General features: G+C 36.7%; 1 protein-coding gene across 8 annotated transcripts in view; it reads left to right on the top strand.

Moving 5' to 3' along the window:
- VPS8 (VPS8 subunit of CORVET complex) overlaps positions 1-20,411 on the top strand; it is a 261,243-nt gene that overhangs the window by 191,960 nt on the left and 48,872 nt on the right. For 6 of the 8 annotated variants that reach the window (XM_080656453.1, XM_080656450.1, XM_080656455.1 and 3 more), the window contains 5 exons: positions 915-996; positions 1,336-1,418; positions 11,629-11,709; positions 13,487-13,656; positions 16,849-17,014. In XM_080656453.1, coding sequence (XP_080512579.1) covers positions 915-996; positions 1,336-1,418; positions 11,629-11,709; positions 13,487-13,656; positions 16,849-17,014 — 582 coding nt within the window. The remainder of the gene's footprint in view (positions 1-914; positions 997-1,335; positions 1,419-11,628; positions 11,710-13,486; positions 13,657-16,848; positions 17,015-20,411) is intronic. The other 2 variants (XM_080656454.1, XM_080656457.1) reach the window with 1 other exon arrangement.

Genomic DNA, 20,411 nt, shown 5'->3' with positions numbered 1-20,411 from the left:
GCCCTGAGCCTGCCCCTTAACAGGCTACCATATCTCCATTGCCACGTGAGCCCCTCGGTGTCAGATGGGGTGAGAACATGCCCTCTTCTGTAGATAACCATTCTTGTCCTGCTCTGCCACCTGGATGTTTACAGGAATATGTTCCCCCTAGATACTGGGTCAAGGCCTTTGTAAATCATTATCCATCTAGAAAATTTGTTTGAAATTTTAAAATGTATTAGTTTGATTTCTGATGATATTCTTAAGGAATAGCACAGAATTTGGAGTCCTACTACCAATTTTTGGCAATGTGATCTTTGGCAAGTTAAGTTTTCTAAGCTTCATTTTTTTATCTCAAGTGAAGACAATGCTCACTGTGTAAGGTTATTATGAGATTGAAATGAGAAATGTATTAATACAATGTCTGCCCTGGTTCCTTTAAACCTACCCTCTTCTGAAACACCAAAGATTGCAGTTCTGAGGTCTAACCTTGCTTAACTTCAGCTTCCTTGTTTTTCCAGGGTGCGTGATTAATGTATCTGTTTTAGCTATGGTCCCTGCTTTTTGTTGTCTTATCTTCCCATTCAAGTGTCCCATCTTTTCTTTTTCTAATTTTTACCTACAAATATATGAGAAGTTCATTTCAGCCTGTGAAACACTATGCTGATGTTACTTATTCTTAAAAATAACAGCACTTTTGCCCCGGCCAGTGTGGCTCAATTGATTGGGCATCATCCAGTGCACCTAAAGGGTGCCGGTTCTATTCCCAGTCGGGGCACATGCCCAGGTTGCCAGCTCAATCCCTGGCAGGGTGTGTGCAGGAGGCAGTATTTCTCTCTCTGCCTCTCCCTTCCTCTCTCTCTAAAAATTAATTTAAAAATACATTTTTAAATAGCAGCACTTTTGTTTTCCTTTGGTTTGCTCTGACATTGTAGGCACTCTGGTTTCCCTTATTGGAGGCAATGATGGCCCCTCAGAAGCTGTCTAGTTCAGCCACACCTCACCTACACTCTGAAGGTAAGTTCACCAGAGCCATCTCTACTACCACCCAATTTTATCTGCTAAAAACTAACATTGTGATACTTTTTCCCAGTATCATATTCTTATTATATATCTTGATGAAATTATATTGTAGTGTTGATTTCATCTTTCAGATTCATTGCTTTCCATGGCACCAGTTATGTCATTTGTCTTGAATATTAGTAGCTTTGCAGTAATTAAACTTTAAAATACCAAACTGGCCTTGGTTAGCTAAGTTTCCAGGAGGCTATATAAATCTATTTTCCACTGAATTATAGGAAAAACCAAATACTCTTATTCTAAATTAACCTTAATATCAACATTTTATTACAACAGCTCTGAAATCTTTGACCATGCAAGTTCTAAACAGCATGGCAGCATTTATTGCACTTCCATCAATCTTGCAAAGAATCTTACAGGTGAGTTAAAAGTGGGGGAAATTCAATGTTGATCAAGTTCAACTAATATTTAGTTATATGTAAGTGATAGCAACTTGAGCTAATATTTAAATATGTCTCAAGCATATTGCAGCTGATTTTTGGCATGAGCTAAATATCTGATTTATTACTCTCATCTTGACTCTTCCTAGTGCTCCAGTGGTATGGGTTTGTTTGGCACACACTTGTGAGCTTCAGTTAAGGCATGCAGCCTTCAGATGTTCAGTTACCTTGGCATTTAGATACACAAACTTCCTGTTAGTGTGCTAAAACTAGGAGAAAATTACCATTATTTCCAGCTGCTTATACTTTTTAATTACAAAAAAAAAGATAACCTAGCCCAGCTCGTGTGGCTCAGTGGTTGAGTGTCGACCTATGAACCAGGAGGTCATGGTTCGATTCCTAGTCAGGGCACATGCCCAGATTTCAGGCTTGATCCCTGGTCGGGGACATGCAGGAAACAGCCGATCAATGATTCTCTCTCACCATTAATGTTTCTGTCTCTCCCTCTCGCTTCCTTTCTGAAGTCAATGGGAATATATTTTTTTTTTAAAAAAAAGATAACCTAGAAATTACGTTATTAATATAGGTATTTCTTAATTATTAGTTGTTACTTATCTTTTCTAACTCATCCTGAAGTTTTCTTTATGTCTAAAACTCATCCCCTACTCTAGATTCTAGTTGGCTATGTATCCAAAGCTTTTGTAGGAAACGTCATTTCAGCCTGTTCTCACCAGCAAAGACACCTGAACCTTTCCAACTTCATCAAAAGGAGAACATTAAAAATACATTAAGATACATTTTTAGAAAAATATGTGAACATTCTTAGGGAAACAGCAAGAATTATCGTTAGAGTCCATTTTGCCTTCTATCACTTCATGCAGTATAGACACACACACACACAATCAAACAATAATATGATGCCATTGGTCTTTATAATTTTCTAATGATTTCTATCCAATCAAGAATGTCCCTGTCAGCTCTCTTTTAAGACTTTGCAAGCTCTTCTTTCCACTTGGTATGAAGCATCTGGGCCTTTGCTGATAAAGACTACTGCATTCAGTAGTCTCTCATCACTTAGTTTCTTATCATTTAGAATGTCTCCTGACATATATTATCTCATTTGATCCTTGTCATTGTTGAATAATTCTTTTGATATAGACTACTTCTCTTACATCCATTTTAAAATGCATTAGTCATAAGGTTTTTAATCACATGTGAAGCAATATCTCCATAAGGCAGGAATACTTTAGTTCACCAAGTAGATTAGAAAAAAAATGAAATCCTGAAGCCAAAACTGGCTTCTCTTTCAGTATATGCATTTTGCTTTATGTTGAGCTTTAACCACACTTTCTGATACATAAATTACAATAAACAAAATCTCATTTTCCCTTGGCAAAAGCATATGTTCTTTTATTCTGTATTTTAAAATTCATATTTTTGATGGCTTTTGATATTTGAAAATCTTCACTTTCTTTTGAGTTTTATTGGCATTCATTGTGATTGTATTCTTATTTTCTACCCTCAGTGGTTGTTATCTCCCACTAATCAGGAGGGTATGTTAGTTCTTAAATTCTTTACCTGCACATTTGTGATAACTGTAGTAATAGTGCTTCCTTATATTTTATACAGATTTTTATTTTTTCAAGATGTTTTCACAGGTATTCTCTCATTTAAAGCTCATAATCTCTTGAGGTAGGTAGGGCTACTATAAAAATTTCTGTTGACGAAGGATGAAATGCAAGATAGTCTCTTACCTCCTAATTTATGCTCTTTCCCATTATATTATGTAAGCTTTTTCATTTGTTGTCTTTTGTGGTCTTTTGAAAAGTTTACTATTTGTCTTTTTTCATTTGTGGTCTTTTGAAAAGTTTACTATTAGTTAGTTTATTAATTATATGTTACCCTGTTTGGTCATTGCCTATGTGGATAAAAGACACAGTTCTTGCCCTAAAATAACTATTATAAGAGAGATAGAAAGTGTTCTGATATAACTATGCATAGGGCTCTAATCAAGTAATAGTGACCCCCTTAAGGATTATGTGCTCTGAACTCCAGCTAGGGCAACTGCCACTTTTATATCACTTCCTTTCAGTCAATGAGATTACAGCAGGAACAGCCATGTGAAGGCATGACCCTGCCCACTGGCTTCACTGATTGACTCAGGGTGGACAACTGGCTTAAGCAGGGCCAGTCAGTCCTTTACTGGAAATTTTAGGACTGAACTTGAGAAAGATGAATAAGTTTCTCTTCAGGTCACTGGATTACATAAGGTACAATGTTGAGGAGGTGACAGTAACTACTTTTCCATTTATATGGACTAAACCCATGGTCGGCAAACTGCGGCTCGCGAGCCACATGCGGCTCTTTGGCCCCTTGAGTGTGGCTCTTCCACAAAATACCACAGCCTGGGCGAGTCTGTTTTGAAGAAGTGGCGTTAGAAGAAGTTTAAGTTTAAAAAATTTGGCTCTCAAAAGAAATTTCAATCGTACTGTTGATATTTGGCTCTGTTGACTAATGAGTTTGCCGACCACTGGACTAAACTAATAAAAAAAAGTTAATCTACAGAGAGAAGAAGCAAAATGAAGCAGACATACAGAGAGGAAAATAGACAAGATTTATGGAGAAGATACAAGGAGAGGATTCAAGACACTGGGCAAGGAGACAATGGAGAGAAATCCTGATGGCATTTGAGTCCCTCATTATAGCTCTTAAGGCTTACCTGCATTCCTTTGCTCAGAATCTTGAAACACCCCAGTGCCTTTACAGTAATTGTCTGTTTAGAGTAAATTAGAATGAGTTGGGTTTCTGAATATATATTTTCAAAGGGTTACTAATATAAGTATATATTTGAAACAAATTGGGGAATTTGGAACAATTTTCTGGAGAAGATGTCTGAACTGAATCTTAAAGAACCTAAAGGGATCCGGGAAAAAAGGAAATAGGACTTTTCTAAGCAGAGTAAACTATATATAAAAAGGATTTGAGGTAAAACATGATACATTTGGAGAGTTGTGATTAAGTATTCTTAGAACACAGGGCAAGAATAAAGGTGAGTCGGAGCCAAACTGTGCGAGACAGGCAGGGAATGTGTCCTTAATTGCTTTGTAAACCATGGTAAGGACTTGGGATTTTATTTTCAAATCATTAAATTCTCATTAAAGGATTTTAAGCAGAGGAATAATGGAATGAGGTTTCTCTTTAGAAAGATCACTCGGCCTATGTTATACAGGATAAACTGGAAGGGACCAAGACTGAAGGCATAGAGATACCTAGAATGTAATAGGTACTCAAAGCTTGTTAGTTGAGTTAAATAGAATAGATAGTAGAAAATGGATTTGGAAATTACTTGGTTGATAGAATCCACTTGACTTTTTGACAGTTTAGATGTAGGGGAATACAAGAAGAACCCAGATAATCCCCTGATATCAGTTTCCCATTGCTAACAATGAGCAGTGGGTGAATACAAGACTGGAGTTTATAGGAAGAGATCTATAGTCTTAGAAATTATCTACACAGAAGTGGTAGTTAAATTCTTGAAACTTGATGAACTTAAGGAGAAAGCTAATTAGCGAGAAAAGCAGAAGCAAAAATCGAGTTCTAGGAAATATCTAAATATCAGAATATTTTTATTTCCTATTAGTACAGAAGGACCTTGGAGATAAGACTATGCTTTGCCTAGTACTACATCACCACCACTTAGCCCAGAGGCACGTGGCATATAATAAATATTTCTAGAGTAAATAAAAGTCAAGGATAGAGGAATTCCACTTCTGGCCAAGATGGAGTAACAGAGACTGAATATATTCTCCTGCTTGAAACAACCAAAAAATGGACAAAATGTATGAAATAGTAGTTTTTCAAAAACTGGATATCCAGCAATAAATGACAGTCATCCCTAAGAGACAGGAAATAAACAAGGTGAGCCCCGTTTGCTATAACGTAATGTTTTGAGAGAGTTTCCAGGCAGTAACACAGTTTACAATATAACCATTGATTTAAGGAGATGGAGCTGAGAGTCAAGAGAGACCAAGAGTTTGCAGGGCAAGTATCAAGAGAGAATTCTGGACATGTGTAGTAGGCCGCTCTCAAGCATGCTCTGACAAAACTAAGCCAAGGAAAAAACCACCTGAAAGGATTAGAGGGACTAATACTTGCAGTCATACAGGGTCAACAACAGTGTGTTTCCCACCAGTGAAGACTAGAAGACACCATGATTCACAGAACATTGGGTAGAGTGCTCAGAGTTACTCAATAGTGGGAAATAAGCCTAGACTAAACATAGGTTGTCATGCCTTGCAAATCTTAAAAGCAAGACCTGAAAGGATTAAACTGTTTTCAAGTATAATTTAACTGCATCCCAGAACAAAGCTTAGAAATACTTTTAGGAATACAAAGATATTCAGATCCCAGCAGTGTGCAATTTACAGTGTATGACATTGAATCAAAACTTATAAGGTATGCAGAGAAATTGGAAAATGAAACCCAGATATGACATGGGTATTAGAATTAGCAGGCAAGATCACCAAAACAAACAAGAAAAAGATTAGCGAATTTGAAGACATAGTGATATAGACTCTCCAGAATGAAATATTTTGGAGTAAAAAGAATCGGGAATAAAATGAACCACAGTATCAACTTGAATAATCAGCTGTAAGACACTTTCAAATGGTCCAAAATATGTGTACTTAGAGTCCTGAAAAAGGGAGTCGGAGCAGAAAAAAATATTTGAACAAATATTGGCTAAAAGTTTTCTAAATTTATGGAGAACTGTTAGTACACAAATAAGTAACCTCAAACTCAGAAAACATTATGAAAACTACAAGGTACATCATACATTGCTCAGAATCCATGATTAACAGAAAATCTTAAAAGTAGCCAGAGGAATAAAAATAAGGACAACAGCATATTTCTGCTAACCACTTTGAACTAGTTGACATTTGTGTATCAATTAGAGCAGCAGCATCCTCATTGTTCCCAAGATTATTGGAACATTAACCAAGATAGACTGGATTCTGGGCTATAAAACAATAAATCCGGTATTTTAGATTTTAACCATCCTGATAGGTCAGTGGTCTCCTTGTTGTTTTAATTTGCTGTGCCCTAATGAATAATGTTGAGCATCTTGTCATGTGCTCATTTGCCATCTGTATATCTCCATTGGTAAGGTGTCTGTTTAGTTCTTTTTGCCCACTTTTTAGTTGGGTTGTTTTGTTGTTGAGTTTTAAAAGTTCTTTGTATATTTTTTTATACAAGTTCTTTATCAGATATGTGTTTAGGAATATTTTCTCCCACCTTGTCTTTTCATTCTTTCAACTGTGTCTTCCACAAAGCAGAAGATTTTAAATTTTAATCCAGTCCAATTCATCCAATTTTTTCTTTCATGGATTATTTAAAAACTCACCACCAAATTCAAGGTCACCTGGATTTCCTCCCCCCATGTTATTTTATAGACGTTTTGCATTATACATTTTATGTCTGTGATCGAATTTGAGTTAAGTTTTGTGAGAAGTTTAATGTCAATGTCTAGAGTCAGTTTTCTGCATGTGGATGTCCAGTTATTCCAACACCACTTGTTGAAAATACTGTCCCTTTCTCCATTGAATTGCCTTTGCCTAGTTGACTGTATTTAAGAGGGTCTATTTCTGGGAGCTCTGTTCTTTTTCATGAATCTATTTGTCTAATCTTTCACCAATACCACATTGTCTTGATTATTGTAACTTCAGAGTACAGTTTGAAGTCAGGTAGTGTCCTCAGTCTTTGTCATTCTTCAGTATTATGTTGGCTATTTTGGGTATTTGGTCTTTCCATATAAACTTTAGAATCATTTTGTCTATATCCGTAAAGTAACTTGCTAACATTTCAATTGCGATTGTTTTTCTGTTTTTGGTATTAGGGTAATGCTAGCCTCATTTCCTCTGGTTCTGTTTTTGGAACAGATTGTAGAGTATTTCTATAACTGCTTCTTTAAACATTTGGTATGAATAAACCAGCAGAACCATCTGGGTCTGGGCCTTCTGTTTTGGAAGGTTATTATTTTTTATGCAGTTTTGTGAAAAGATACAGATTTATTCAAATTATCTATTTCTTCATCTTCTTTTTTTAATCTATTTCTTTTTGTGTGAGTTTTGGTAGATTGTGTCTTTCAAGGCATTGGTCCATTTCATTTAAGTTTTCAAGTGCTCCAACCAAGGTTTTTTATGTACCTAGGTGTGTGGTTTTTGGTTTGTTTTTTTTTTAATCTTCCCCCTTACCATTTTTTAAAAAATATATTTTTATTGATTTCAGAGAGGAAGGGAGAGGGAAAGATAGAAACATCAATGATGATATTCTTCCCCCTTATCATTCCTAGTATTTATGTAATCCACTTTAAATCTGCTCCACTAGAATATTTCCTGTTTCAGCACAGTGCCTGGAACATAGTGTATACTCAATAAATATTTGTTGGCTCAATCACCTAATGTCTTTGAGTAGTTCTCGGTAGTTTATAGCACACTTTATTTCCTTTGTTCTGTGTACATTAAGCTGGGGAAGTAGCAGTATCCTCATGTTTCTCATGAGGAAAGTGCCACTCAGAAAGATTACATAACTTGACTTAGTTTAGTAATTATTAAGTGGGAACAACTAGAACATTAACCTTGGTCTTCTAACTCCCAATGTTAGATTTTTCCTTCTGTACCTTACATCAGCCATGTTTTTTATATCCCCCTCACTTTACCAGGTGCCCTGGGAGAAATAGGGAGTGACTGTTATTTAAACGCACAGTTGCTCAGATATGCACAGTTTTTTTTCAGAAAGATGTTCACATGATAGGTTCTCAAAGATCTTCTTGACCTCTAAGTATTTATTCAAACTGATGCCTGGCATCTGACTTATTCAGATTTCTTTCATGAACATTAGATGATGAAGTAGAGAGTGTTTGTAAGGGACCATATTTATGCTGTATACGTTCTATCTTCACTGCTTGCTTTTATTGATCTTCACTCTGTGGCAAAAGTGGTTCCTGGCTGTGACAACCTATTAATGGCTGTCTTACTGAGGGGATTAAAGCAAACAAATGATTCATATGCTAACCTGCTGAGTACATTATTCATATTTTAAAGTAGTGCTTGATTAGCAAAATTTTTTTATTTTAAAACAAACCATATACATGATACAATGGGTACTCAAAAACAATAGGGAAAAAGTGATCATCACATCTTTTTCTAATGTGCTTTTAAAAAACAAGTTTATGTGAAGTACCTAGCCTGCTTTTCTTTTATAGTTTACAAAAAAGTTAAAATAAAACCTCAGTAGTTATTCATTGCCGAAGAATCTAGCTGACATCTTTGGGAAATAATTTGAAAAGCCAGTGGATTGTGTACATGCTGTGCATTAAGCCTTGAACTCTCTTTTGCATTCTATAATTTATATGTTGTCCCAGCATGAGGTAATTTTCATGATTTTGCCTTTAAATTATGCATATTAAAATGAAATGTACTGATATAAATAGACATGACCTATAAAGATTTCTTATTTTTATCAGACTTTAACCTTTCAAAAACCTTTGTTATCTAAGCCACCCTTGTCATAAAAAATGACAGAGCTTTTCTGCATTAGAATTATATTAGTGTGTTAGATATACATATTACAGTAGATATTATAATCGGTTTTTTATAATGTATTAAACTATTGATACTTTTGAGAAATAAGTGTATTTATTAAGAGCTTGATGAAAAGCATACTAACTTGGGAATATTTAGCATGGGTCTATTTTTATGCAAAGAAAATTAGAAGAAAAATTTCTCTGGTAAGTTTATGGCCTGAATTGTTTTTCTAGTGGCGAGTTAGTCTGAGATAGCTATAGTCTTGCCTTCTGTAAATGGTCTGCACCTTTTTGAAAAGTATCTTTAGCTTAGTGGTACAATCTCCAGCTGTGAAACAGAAAATTTCCCCACTGAGCTGAAGTGACCCATTCAAGCCCACACTTGTAAACTTATTCATTAACACATAAATGTAGAGTTATTCTCTACCTTCCATCTCCCTCGGCATCAGAGACCAGGAATCTGTGGTAGACTATCTTGTGCTGCTCTAGAACAACTAAAATACTGAAAACCAGTCTTTGAAATTCAACTACCCAATCCTCAAGAGCCATCATCAGAGCTAGAAGAGAAGAAGATGCAAATCCTAAGACATATGTTGTGCGAGGGCAGGAAGGCAAAGTTTCTTCTCACATTTCTGGACCTTTCTTCTAAGTTTTCCTGCTTTACTACTTTTGTCTTTGTTCTTTCTTAACATCTGAACTCAGTTACTCTTACTGCACCAAGATTTTAAGAAACCCTACTCCCTAAGAAGTAACCAGAAATGTTACCCATATTTTCCAGCAAACACTGGCCTATCATTTAGTTATCCATATCCATTACCCATGTTATCTAGCAAACACTAGTTTATTAGTTTATGTATCTACACTTGGGAGACCAGTACTGTGTGTTAATTAAAAATATGGTTTTAATTAACCATGAAGTACTGAGATTCAAATCCCAGCTTATCTGCTTAATAGTTTTGTGATCTTAGAGGCTTTTTACTTAACCTCTCTGAGCCCGAATTTCTTCATTTATAAATGTTCTGGAAGGGATTTAGTGATGGTATATAGTAAGTACTTAGCACTGTATTTGCATATGGTAGCCACTTAATAAATAGCTACTTTTATCATTACTGTTTAGTTGGATTCCCCTGTTAGCATGGAAGTCATTTATGTCATGCATAACCTCATACTAGAGTGAAATAAAAGGCTTGATATATTCATTTATTAGCAAAACATTTTATTATAATTCCCACCCTAGCCAAAGGTGCAGAAAAACAAGTGCACAAATATGCTGATGGAGATAAAATTGCATAATACAACGTTTTGAAGACCAATTAGGCAGTTTATATATCAGTTCCCATAAAAAATGCTCTTTTAAGTCAGAAATTTCCTCTCTAGAAATCTGCTCTAAAGAAGGCGATTCAGACAAAAATTTGCAGCCACTAGCATTTGATATGGTGGGTAGGATATGGGATGGGGGGTGGGGGGTGGGGGGTGAGGAGGGAACTTGAATGTCCAACAGCAGAGAATGATTGAATAACATAATATTTTATCATAATTCATACTCTGTAGTTATTATGAAATATTTGATGATATGGGAAACTGCTCACAATATACTACTTAGTAAAATAAAAAGTAATATGTGATATACTTAAATTTTGTACACTAAGAAATACATTCCTTTCTCCCTTTTTCTGCCTCTTCAGAAATAAGACTGAAAGAATATACATCAAAATATTAAATAATTTGTCTCTGGGTAGTTGGATTTTATTTTTTTTATCTTTGAACACTTTAGTGTTTTCCAAATTGTATTTAATTAGCAAGTTACTTGGCAAACTTATGAAAAGCAGTGGAGGATGATTGGGTGTCTGGGTATCTGTTGTTTATTAGTAGAGGCTTTATTTTTTAAAAGCTTCGAAAAACTGAAAGCTGCTCTTTGGATCCATAAACTGATCTCCTAAATTGAAGTCTTGTCTCCTAACCTGAAGCAATTTAGTTGGTTTGAGCTAAGAGGTGGCCAAATGTGAGTAGCAGGAGGAATTGTTAAGATAGATTCTGAGTATTCGTGAGTATATTGATTTTGATGTAACAGATAAATAAGAGCTTAAAGGAGAGGTGGTTTTTAATATGGAGAATGAGAGGAAGCTTTTTGCAGAAACAAAACCACAGTGACATTTAATTAGACTTGCAAAGAAGGTTGTTAAACAAGAGGCTTGGGTCATTTAAATTTTATTTATTTTTCAAAAATATCTGTGATGGCCAGAGGGAGACCAATGTGCATTTCCAGTGGAAGATTCACGGAAGAATATTTTGTGACTATAGAAAAATACTTAAGGCCTGGCTGGTGTGGCTCAGTGGTTGAGGGTCAACCTATGAACCAGGAGGTCATGGTTTGATTCCCAGTCAGGGCACATACCTACCTGGGTTGTGGGGTTGATCCCCAATGTGGGGTGTGCAGGAGCCGATCAGTGATTCTTCTCATCATTGATGTTTCTTTTCCTCTCTGAAATCAATAAAATATATTTTAAAATAATACTCAAGGATAATTGGCTTTTTTGGATAACTTGTATTTTAAAGTTCTGTTTAAAGAACAGAATTATAATCTTTTGCAACTTTTTTTAAAATTAGGATCCTGTTTATGGAAAAGGAAAACTTGGAGAAATCCAGGGACTTATTCTGGGAATGTTGGACACCTTTAACTATGAACAAGTAAGCTACTTTCTGTTTCTAAGCCTGTCCTAAGGTGGAAAGAAGCTATTTCTTTTTCTCTGCACCTATACTTTTTCTTTAAAAATGACCATCTATTTAATGGAAGTTCAATAGATTAAAATGTGTAGTTTAATAATTTTTTAAACTTCTCTTGACCTTAATTAATTAATATATATTTTATACACAAGCATACATTCCAGAATGTGGAAATGCATCAAATTTGTATTCATTTTATTGTTTCGATTTATTGGCAGGAATAAAAGTATGAAAAACTTTCTGGAAAAATAATTGGATGCAAAGACATAACCCATAAAAGGGAAGGGTCAGCATGAGTTTAGAAAATTACAACATAAAATTAAAGAGTCTTCTTTTAAATATCCTGAAGCAGATAATTGCAACTAACCTAAAATGGTCATTAGTTCTCCCTTAACTCAAAACTGCCTATAGCTTAAATTCTTAGTGGGAGCCAGGTTGAGGAACAGATTTTTTTCTTAATTTACTTCAAAGTAACTCATGAAACCACCTAGGAAAAAGTGCCATTTTGGGCATGGTAGATACAATTTCTGCTTTTTTTAATTAGAAGAAAAAGAAGCATTTAGGTGACAAAGCTTTTCTTAGGGTGCCGTAAGAACTACAGTTTTGCTCAGCATAACCCAGTGGAGCTAATACCCTGCAGGCACAGAGTACATGTCAGCAGAAGGAAAGCTGAGTGCGGGGCAAAATATTGTTGGGAACTTTGGAAGAGGAGGAAAAGATGGGGTTGATTGGAAAGAATGACATTTAGTTCTATGCTTGGACCATTAGAACTGAAAGTTCTACATTACAGATGCAGTTAAAGGGCTAGGTTCTGTAGCAAGGAGGATGGTATATTTTCCCCAACTGTACTGCTAAATGATATGACATATATGAATGTTGAGAATTAAATGCAATGTGAATGCAATACTTTGTAAGCACATAGAACTGTAAAAATGATTTAATGTGGTAGTGTGAAAATGTCTTCATGTGACTTAATGACAGATGTCACAGTCTTGAGCAGTTTCAAATGACCTGTAAGTGCTGATCAGGAAAATGTGATCTCTGCACAAGGGAGATGAAAACTGAGTAATGGCCATTAGCTCTTCCAGTGAAATGTTATTTGAAATAGTGCCATGGATGCAGTTTCTATTTTAAAAAATCAGGAAATCTGGCCGATGTGTCTCAGCAGTTGAGCATTGACCCAGGAACCAAGAGGTCGCTGTTTCGATTTCTGGTCAGGACACATGCCTAGATTGTGGCCTTGATCCCCATTGTGGGGCATTCAGGAGGCAGCCGATTGATGATGTTCTTCTCTCATTGATGTTTCTTTCTCTCCCTCTCCCTTCCTCTATCTCTAAAAATCAGTAAAACATTTTAAAAATCAGGGATATTTTTGTTTTTTGTTAACAACACTTCAAGTCATTTAGAGAGAACTTATTTTATACATGTAATAAATAAATAGATTTGGGTTTATCTAGTCATTCAAAAGCCATCAGTACTAAATTAAGCCATAGAATGGCCAAGCAAACATTTCTCATTAGAAACTAGTAACAGCTTTTTAATAATTATTTTGAGAATTTAGTTAACCACTTAATTTGGAGTTTTTAATGCTTATTTAATTTTATGCCTTTATAGTGTATTTTAATTTCGGTTGTGGTTGAAAACAAAACAACTGATATTTTCTATTCATTCCCTTTGTGTCTTTCATTTTATAAACCATTTTTAAAATTTTTTTTTTGTCTTTTGTTTTGGCCTTTCCTAGACCCTGCTGGAAACAACTACTAGCCTTCTAAACCAAGATCTCCACTGGTCACTGTGTAACCTGAGAGCTTCCGTCACCAGAGGACTGAATCCCAAGCAGGATTACTGCTCTATATGTCTGCAGCAGTATAAGAGACGCCAAGAAATGGCTGATGAAATTATTGTCTTTAGGTGAGAGAGAAGGAAATGTCCCACATATGGTGTGTGTGCGTACAGTATGCTATTACCAGGCAGGAATACATGTGGGTACACAGCCCCAGTTGATCATTCTAGCAGTGAACAAAACAAGACAATGTTCCTGCTCTTGTAGACCTTACGTACTGCATGGGAATCAGAAGGAATGGGTGTTAGGGTGGTCAGGCAATAAATAAATGCAGAGTAATAAGAGCTGTGGGGGAAAATAAAGTACAGGTAAGGGAATGGAAGAAGTGTTCAGGGTGAGAGTGCTACAGGAATAGGTTCAGAATATATTTTAAGGGTAGAGCTAACTTGCTGATGTATTAGATATGGAGTGTGAGTTGCCTGAGCAATTGGATGAACAGGGTACCATTGTCTAAGATGAGAGTGAGGAGCTGGAGAAATCAAGAGTTTTGTCCTGGAGATGTTAGATTTGAGATGAATAATAGACATCCAAGTAGGGATATGAGGTAGACAGTTTTTCTAGTCAGAACCCTCAAGACACGTCCTGGAAATATAAATTTAGAAACTGACAGCATATAAATGATATTTAAAGCTGTAGCACAAAGAAGAAATCTAGTATAAAAGTTAAAGGTTTGATCTCAGGAGCAAAGACAGCTCACCTAGAATATGTGGATAGAGGCGATATGAGATAAACTCGGTAGCCAAACTTCTTGAGTTCAAATCCTAATTTTTCTACTTACTTTCTGTGAGACTTTGACAAGTAATTTAATCTCTTTACATCTTAGTTTTCTCATCTGTAAATTGGAATAATGATGATATTATTTCCAAGGGTTTTGTGAAGATAAAATGAGATAATTCACTTAAGACATTTGTATCATGGTGACATATATAGTAAGCACTATATTAAGTGTTAGCTACTACTATTATAGGTACAGGAAGATTGGTAGATGTGGTGATAGGAAAGGGAAGTAGTTCTCAGCACACAAAGAGCCCATTTATTCAACAAATATTTATTGAGCATCTACTGTGTGGCAGGTACTGTTCTAGGGGATAGGGTGCAGTATTGATGAAACAAAGGATCTGCTCTCGTGGAGTTTACATTCCACTGTCAAGGGCAGACAAACAAATGCCAGATAGTGACTACTATTGAAAAAAATAAAACATGTTAAGTGAGATACAAAGAGCTTGGGCAGGGGGGAATATATTTTATATAGGTAATCATGGAAAGCCTCACTGTTAAGGTGACTTATGACAATTTAAAAATTATTAATAAAAATGTAATTAATAATGACTGTGAATAAAATAAAACATGATATAGAAGAAAGAATATTTGGCGCTACTAATTTATAAAGTCATTAGGGAAAGTCTCACTATTTAAGTGACATCTGATCAGAGACATGAAGGAAGTGGCCGTGCAATGTCAGAGGAGAATGCCTCTGGCAGAGGGTCAGCAAGTGCAGAGCCTGGAGGCAAGACCAGTCTGGAGAGATTTAAGGAGTAGTAAATGAGTGGGGGAGTGCTGCCTGAGCAGAGAGAAGGAAAGGGAAGATGGTAAGAGATAACTTCAGAGGAGGAACAGAGGCCAAATCCTGTAGGAATTGCATCATTATAAAGAATTAAACTTTTACTCTGAGATGAGAAGCCACTGAGGATAGGATTAACATTATCTGACCTATGTCTTAAGGATCACTTTGTGTTGAGAATGATCTATAGAAAGGTAAGGGTGGAAGTAGAATGACCAGTTAGGCTACTGCAGTAATCCAGGTGAGAGAGGGCCCAAAGTAGTAGTGATGAGTTAAAACGTGGTCGGATTCTGGATATATTCTGAAGATAGAGCTGAGATTTGTTTCTAGATGGATGAGAGGTGTGAGAGAAAGAGACTAGTCAAGGATGACTCCAAAGTTTTTGGCCTGAGAAACTAGAAGAGTGTAGTTGCCATTTATTGAGATGTGGAAGGTTAGATGAGAGCATGGAGTGGGGGTGGTGTGGGGTGAAAATCAAGAATTTTGGCCATGATAAATTTAAGTCCATTAATATTCAATGTAGAGTTCTTGAGGAGACAGATGGGTGGGGTATAGGAGAGAAGTCTGGGCAGTTATCAGCATGTAGGTGGCATTTGAAAATTATGGAACTGTAAGGAATCACTGAAGGAGCAAGGGTTATATAGAGAAGAGAAAGGTTATATATAGAAGGATAAAGACTGTAAAAACTACAGAAGAGAAAAGGATTGACTTCTATGGCAGTTCAGCATTCAGGTTTGAGAAATGAGGGGGAATTAGTGAAGATGACCAAGAGTTATACTCAACATCATGTCAGGAGGTTCATTTGTTAATTTAATGTAATCAATAGGGAATTTCTTCATAGGAAGAATGTAAGAATTTACTGTAGCACTGACATTTTTGTAAATGCTTAATCAAATCACTGCCTTTGCCTTGAATTTGATAAGGCAGACAACTCATGTTATTATATAAGCTACTTAGATAATAACTAGAGGCCCAGTGCATGAAATTTGTGCACTTCGGGGGGGGAGGGGGCGTCTTTCAGCCCGGCCTGCGTCCTCTTGCAGTCCGGGACCCCTCAGGGGATGTCCCGGGGATCGGGCCTAAGCCAGCAGTCAAACATCCCTCTCACAGTCCGGGGCTCTTGCAGGACCCTTTGTTCCTTACTGCCTGCCTGCAGCAGAGGTGGGAGAGGCTCCTGCCACCACCTCGGTGCTTGCCAGCCATGAGCCCAGCTTCTAGCTGAGTGGCACTCCCCCTGTGGGAGCGCACTGACCACCAGGGGGCAGCTCTTGCGTTGAGCATCTGCCCCCTGGTGGTCAGTGTGCAGCATAGCGACCAATGGTTCCACCATTCAGTTGATTTGCATATTAGGGTTTTATTATATAGGATGATTTCTCCCAATTGACATTTTTTCAAACTGTCTAAAAATATTTCATAGTTTGAGAAATGAACAGAAGTTTAGCTTATCCCTCAGGTGGTTTGTAGTCAGAGAACTGTGATTTTGTTCTTACTAACAAATTAAGTATACAAATATGTGAGTCTGGATTTCAAAAAGAGAAGACAACAATAAGTTTATTCCCTTTCTTGTTTCTTAACCAATACAACCATCAGTGCATTTCAGCATATCAGAAATCTTTATCACTTAGGAACATTCCAACACAGCTTATGTTTATGGGTTTTGTAATAATGAAAAGTGCAATTGGTTGCTTTCATTTTGCAGCTGTGGTCATTTGTATCACGCATTTTGTCTGCAAAACAAAGAGTGCACCATAGAAATTGAAGGGCAAGCAAGATGGACATGCTACAAATGCAGTTCAAGTTACAAAGCAGGAAAATTAAATGAAAGTTCATCTGAAGTAAAAAAAGGAAGGATAACTCCATCACAGGTAAGACTTGCTTTCATGGCAAAATGGGGATGGTCTTTTCTTATAAATGTCTTGTAGGCCTGGCCTCATTTTTTGCAGGTCCTGTAGGCTTCAGCAAATTTACCTGATGAGAATCTAGTGCATGACATCTGTTCAGTTCTACATAGAGGAGAAGAGCTTCTCTTCTCTGTCCAGCACTGAAAAGCAGAGATTTGAGAGCAATTTTCTGCCTTTAAAATTAATAAGGTCTAGTTGAAAAGAGAGATTACATACATCTGCTTGCTTAAGGTCCTTTGACAAAGTAAGAGGTCAACAAGTACAAAAGTTACAGTGCTAATGAGGGACCTACCTATATGCTGAGGCATGCAGTTGTTACTTTTATTTATTTTATTATTTATTTATTCACTAGAGGCCCGATGCACGAAGATTTGTGTAAGAATGGGCCTTCCTTCCCCTGGCTGCCGGCAGCACCTTTGCTCTGGCCTGAGCCACCTTTCCGCCTTCCCACGCTGCCCAGAGGCCCAGAGTGGCTGGGGTAGTGTGGAAGGCCTGTGTCCCGCCCCACCCCCAGCCGCTCGGTGCCTGTGTATGCAAATTAACCCCCATCTTTGTTGGGTTAATTTGCATACACACTTCTGATTGGCTGGTGGGCGTCGCAAAGGTACAGTCAATTAGCATGTTACTCTTTTATTAGGTAGATTTATTTATTTATTTTTGTGCACCCTAATGACCAGACATTACATAACTTAATACATGATCATCCCAATAAATCCCACACCTATCCAGCACCACACCTAGTTATTAGAATATTATTGACTATATTTCCTATGTTGTCACTTTATATCCCTATGACTATTCTGTAACAACCAATTTGTACTTCTTAATCTCTTCACCTTTTTCATCCATCCCTCAACCCCCTTCCCATCTAGCAACTAACAAAACGTTCTCTGTATCTAACACTAACAGTCTGTTCTGTTCTGCTTGTTCATTTTGTTTGTAGATTCCATTGTTGATAGATATGTAATTATTGCCATTTTATTGTCCATACTTTTGATCTTTTTTTCTTCTTCTTTAATAAGACCCTTGAACATTTCATGTAATACTAGTTTGGTGGTGATGAACTCCTTTAGCTTTTTCTTGTTTGGGAAGCTCTTTATCTGTCCTTCGATTCTAAATGATAGATTTGCAGGTTAGAGTAGTCTTGGTTATAGGTCCTTGCTTCTCTTCACTTTTAAGTAGGGCTCATGGACAAGGCACATACACAGGTGCTCCGTGCATGGTTTTCTCAGCTGGGTAACTTTCTTCCAAGAACTTGATGCAGTAGTGTTTTTTTGTTTGTTTGTTAGTTTTTAATTTCTCTATTGATTAAGGTATCACATATTTGTCCTCATCCCCCCATTCCCATCCCAAACCCCTCCCCACGCATGCCCCCACCCCCCTGTTGTCCGTGACCACTGGTTAGGCTTATATGCATGCATACAAGTCCTTTGGTTGATCTCTCCCCCTAACCCCCACCCTCCCCTACCTTCCCTCTGAGGTTTGACAGTCTGATTGATGCTTCCCTGTCTCCGGGTCTGTTTTTGTTCATCAGTTTATGTTGTTCATTATTTCCCCTAGATGAGTGAGATTATGTGATACTAGAAATACACTTAAAAGAACCAAAAATGAGACAAGCAATAATGGTTATGCTGTAGTGAGTTTCTTTCTGGGCCAACAGTTCTTTTGAGTCCCAATTTCAATGTCAAACAGATCCTTATGTGTACATGTCAGCAATGATATTTCAGTTCTGGATGGTGGACAAATGGTGGTAATGCAGATCCGACCCTCTCTGGTTTGGTCCTGGGCAACCTGCCGCGACGCACAGCTGCTGACTGCTAGTATGGCAAGGCGTCGTCAGTGTCTTCCATCTCTGGACTGTTTCTCTTCTGTCTTCATGGCTGGAGCAGTCCTGTCAATTCCTCTCTGTTGAAGGAATCCACATGGTCTTGGAGTTGTTTTCTGAAAATATACAAACATATTCTCGACCAAAAGTTAATAAAGGAATCTTTTCTATAAATTTGACTTGGGATCCTTTTTCATTTTTTGCCCAAACGATTTTACTTTGGCTTGTTTTGACACTATGTGTGTTCTTCATGGGTGTCTTGCTATTAGCATTACAAATGAAAGATAATTTTCTAAAGTAAAAATTTTCTAGATGTAATTTACTTAGAGGATATTTTTCCTTATATGATATTCTTCTACTATCCCCCCTTTTTTGATTTAAATATTAGGCTTTTGGAAAATTTATAATGTAGTCTTGATAGCTTTTAAATTTTAATTTTTTGCACTAAAATATGACTGCTATAGGTTCATTACATGTTACGCAATTTTACCTTGAGATGAACTACCAATAAAAATTTTAGTTAACACTTTAGGAACAGCTTTTTGTCCAGTACCATTAATTTTTCTAGAATATTCACTTATTTCACTTAGCCAATTTAAATTAGTCTGAGAACTTGACTACTATTTTACTGTCAAATTTAATACTCTAACAACAACCTTATTTTACCCTGTAAATATTAGTGGAAAGGATTATTTGCCTTCTTGAGTAGGCCCTGAGCATTCCTGGTGCTAGGTTGGATTTAGATATCAAAAACCCACTTCTCCACACCATGGGTACAAGACAACTCAAACAAATCTTGTTACAGTAAGAGGGCAGCTGCTTTCGGCCAAGTCTCTGTCATGTGAGGAATTTTCATTGCATTTGGGGTCTGACTAATGGACTAGATACATTCATTTTACATCATTTTATTTTACATCAAATTATTTTTTATTCATTTTACATCAAATTTTTTTTTTTTTTTCTTCATAGGCAGGGAGTGGAGCCGAGTTTGAACTCTACTCTTAATAGCTTTTGGGAGAACAGGACTTGACATCATGAGGGGCTCAGTGTGGAGGAGGAATGGTTGCTAGGGCTGTGACTTGATCACTATGCTGTTCTCAGTTTGCTTCCTTTTCAAAGTAAGAATGGGGTCACATTTGCTGTTTCCTGCTCTTTCCCATGTACCACCCTATCCTGTAGTCAGCCTTAGCATTACATGAAAAGTTGGCCCTGTTATTGTTGTCTCTTATCTTTGTTTCATCAGCTTTTAGTGTTGGATCAGAGGCAGACCAAATAAAACCCCCTGACCTAGTTTTTCCCAGATAACAGTTTGGGATTTCTATACTCCGGTGGTAGGCATTCGTTTGTATATTCACCCATTATATATGGAACAGTGTGCCAGGCACTGCTAAGTGCTGGGAATACAATAGTAGATAAGACATTTGCCTTATGGAGTTTATAATCAATGAAATTATAAACAGGTTTTGAATAAGTGTTCTTAAGTTATTTCTCACACCTATTCTGTCAATTCTCTGGATTGAACATCAAACAATCACA

The sequence above is a fragment of the Plecotus auritus genome (genome assembly GCF_963455305.1).
Source record: "Plecotus auritus genome assembly, chromosome: 2".
Classification (NCBI taxonomy): Eukaryota; Metazoa; Chordata; class Mammalia; order Chiroptera; family Vespertilionidae; genus Plecotus; species Plecotus auritus.
The sequence above is the reverse complement of the archived record's forward strand: the minus strand, read 5'-3'. Positions and strand labels throughout refer to the sequence as shown.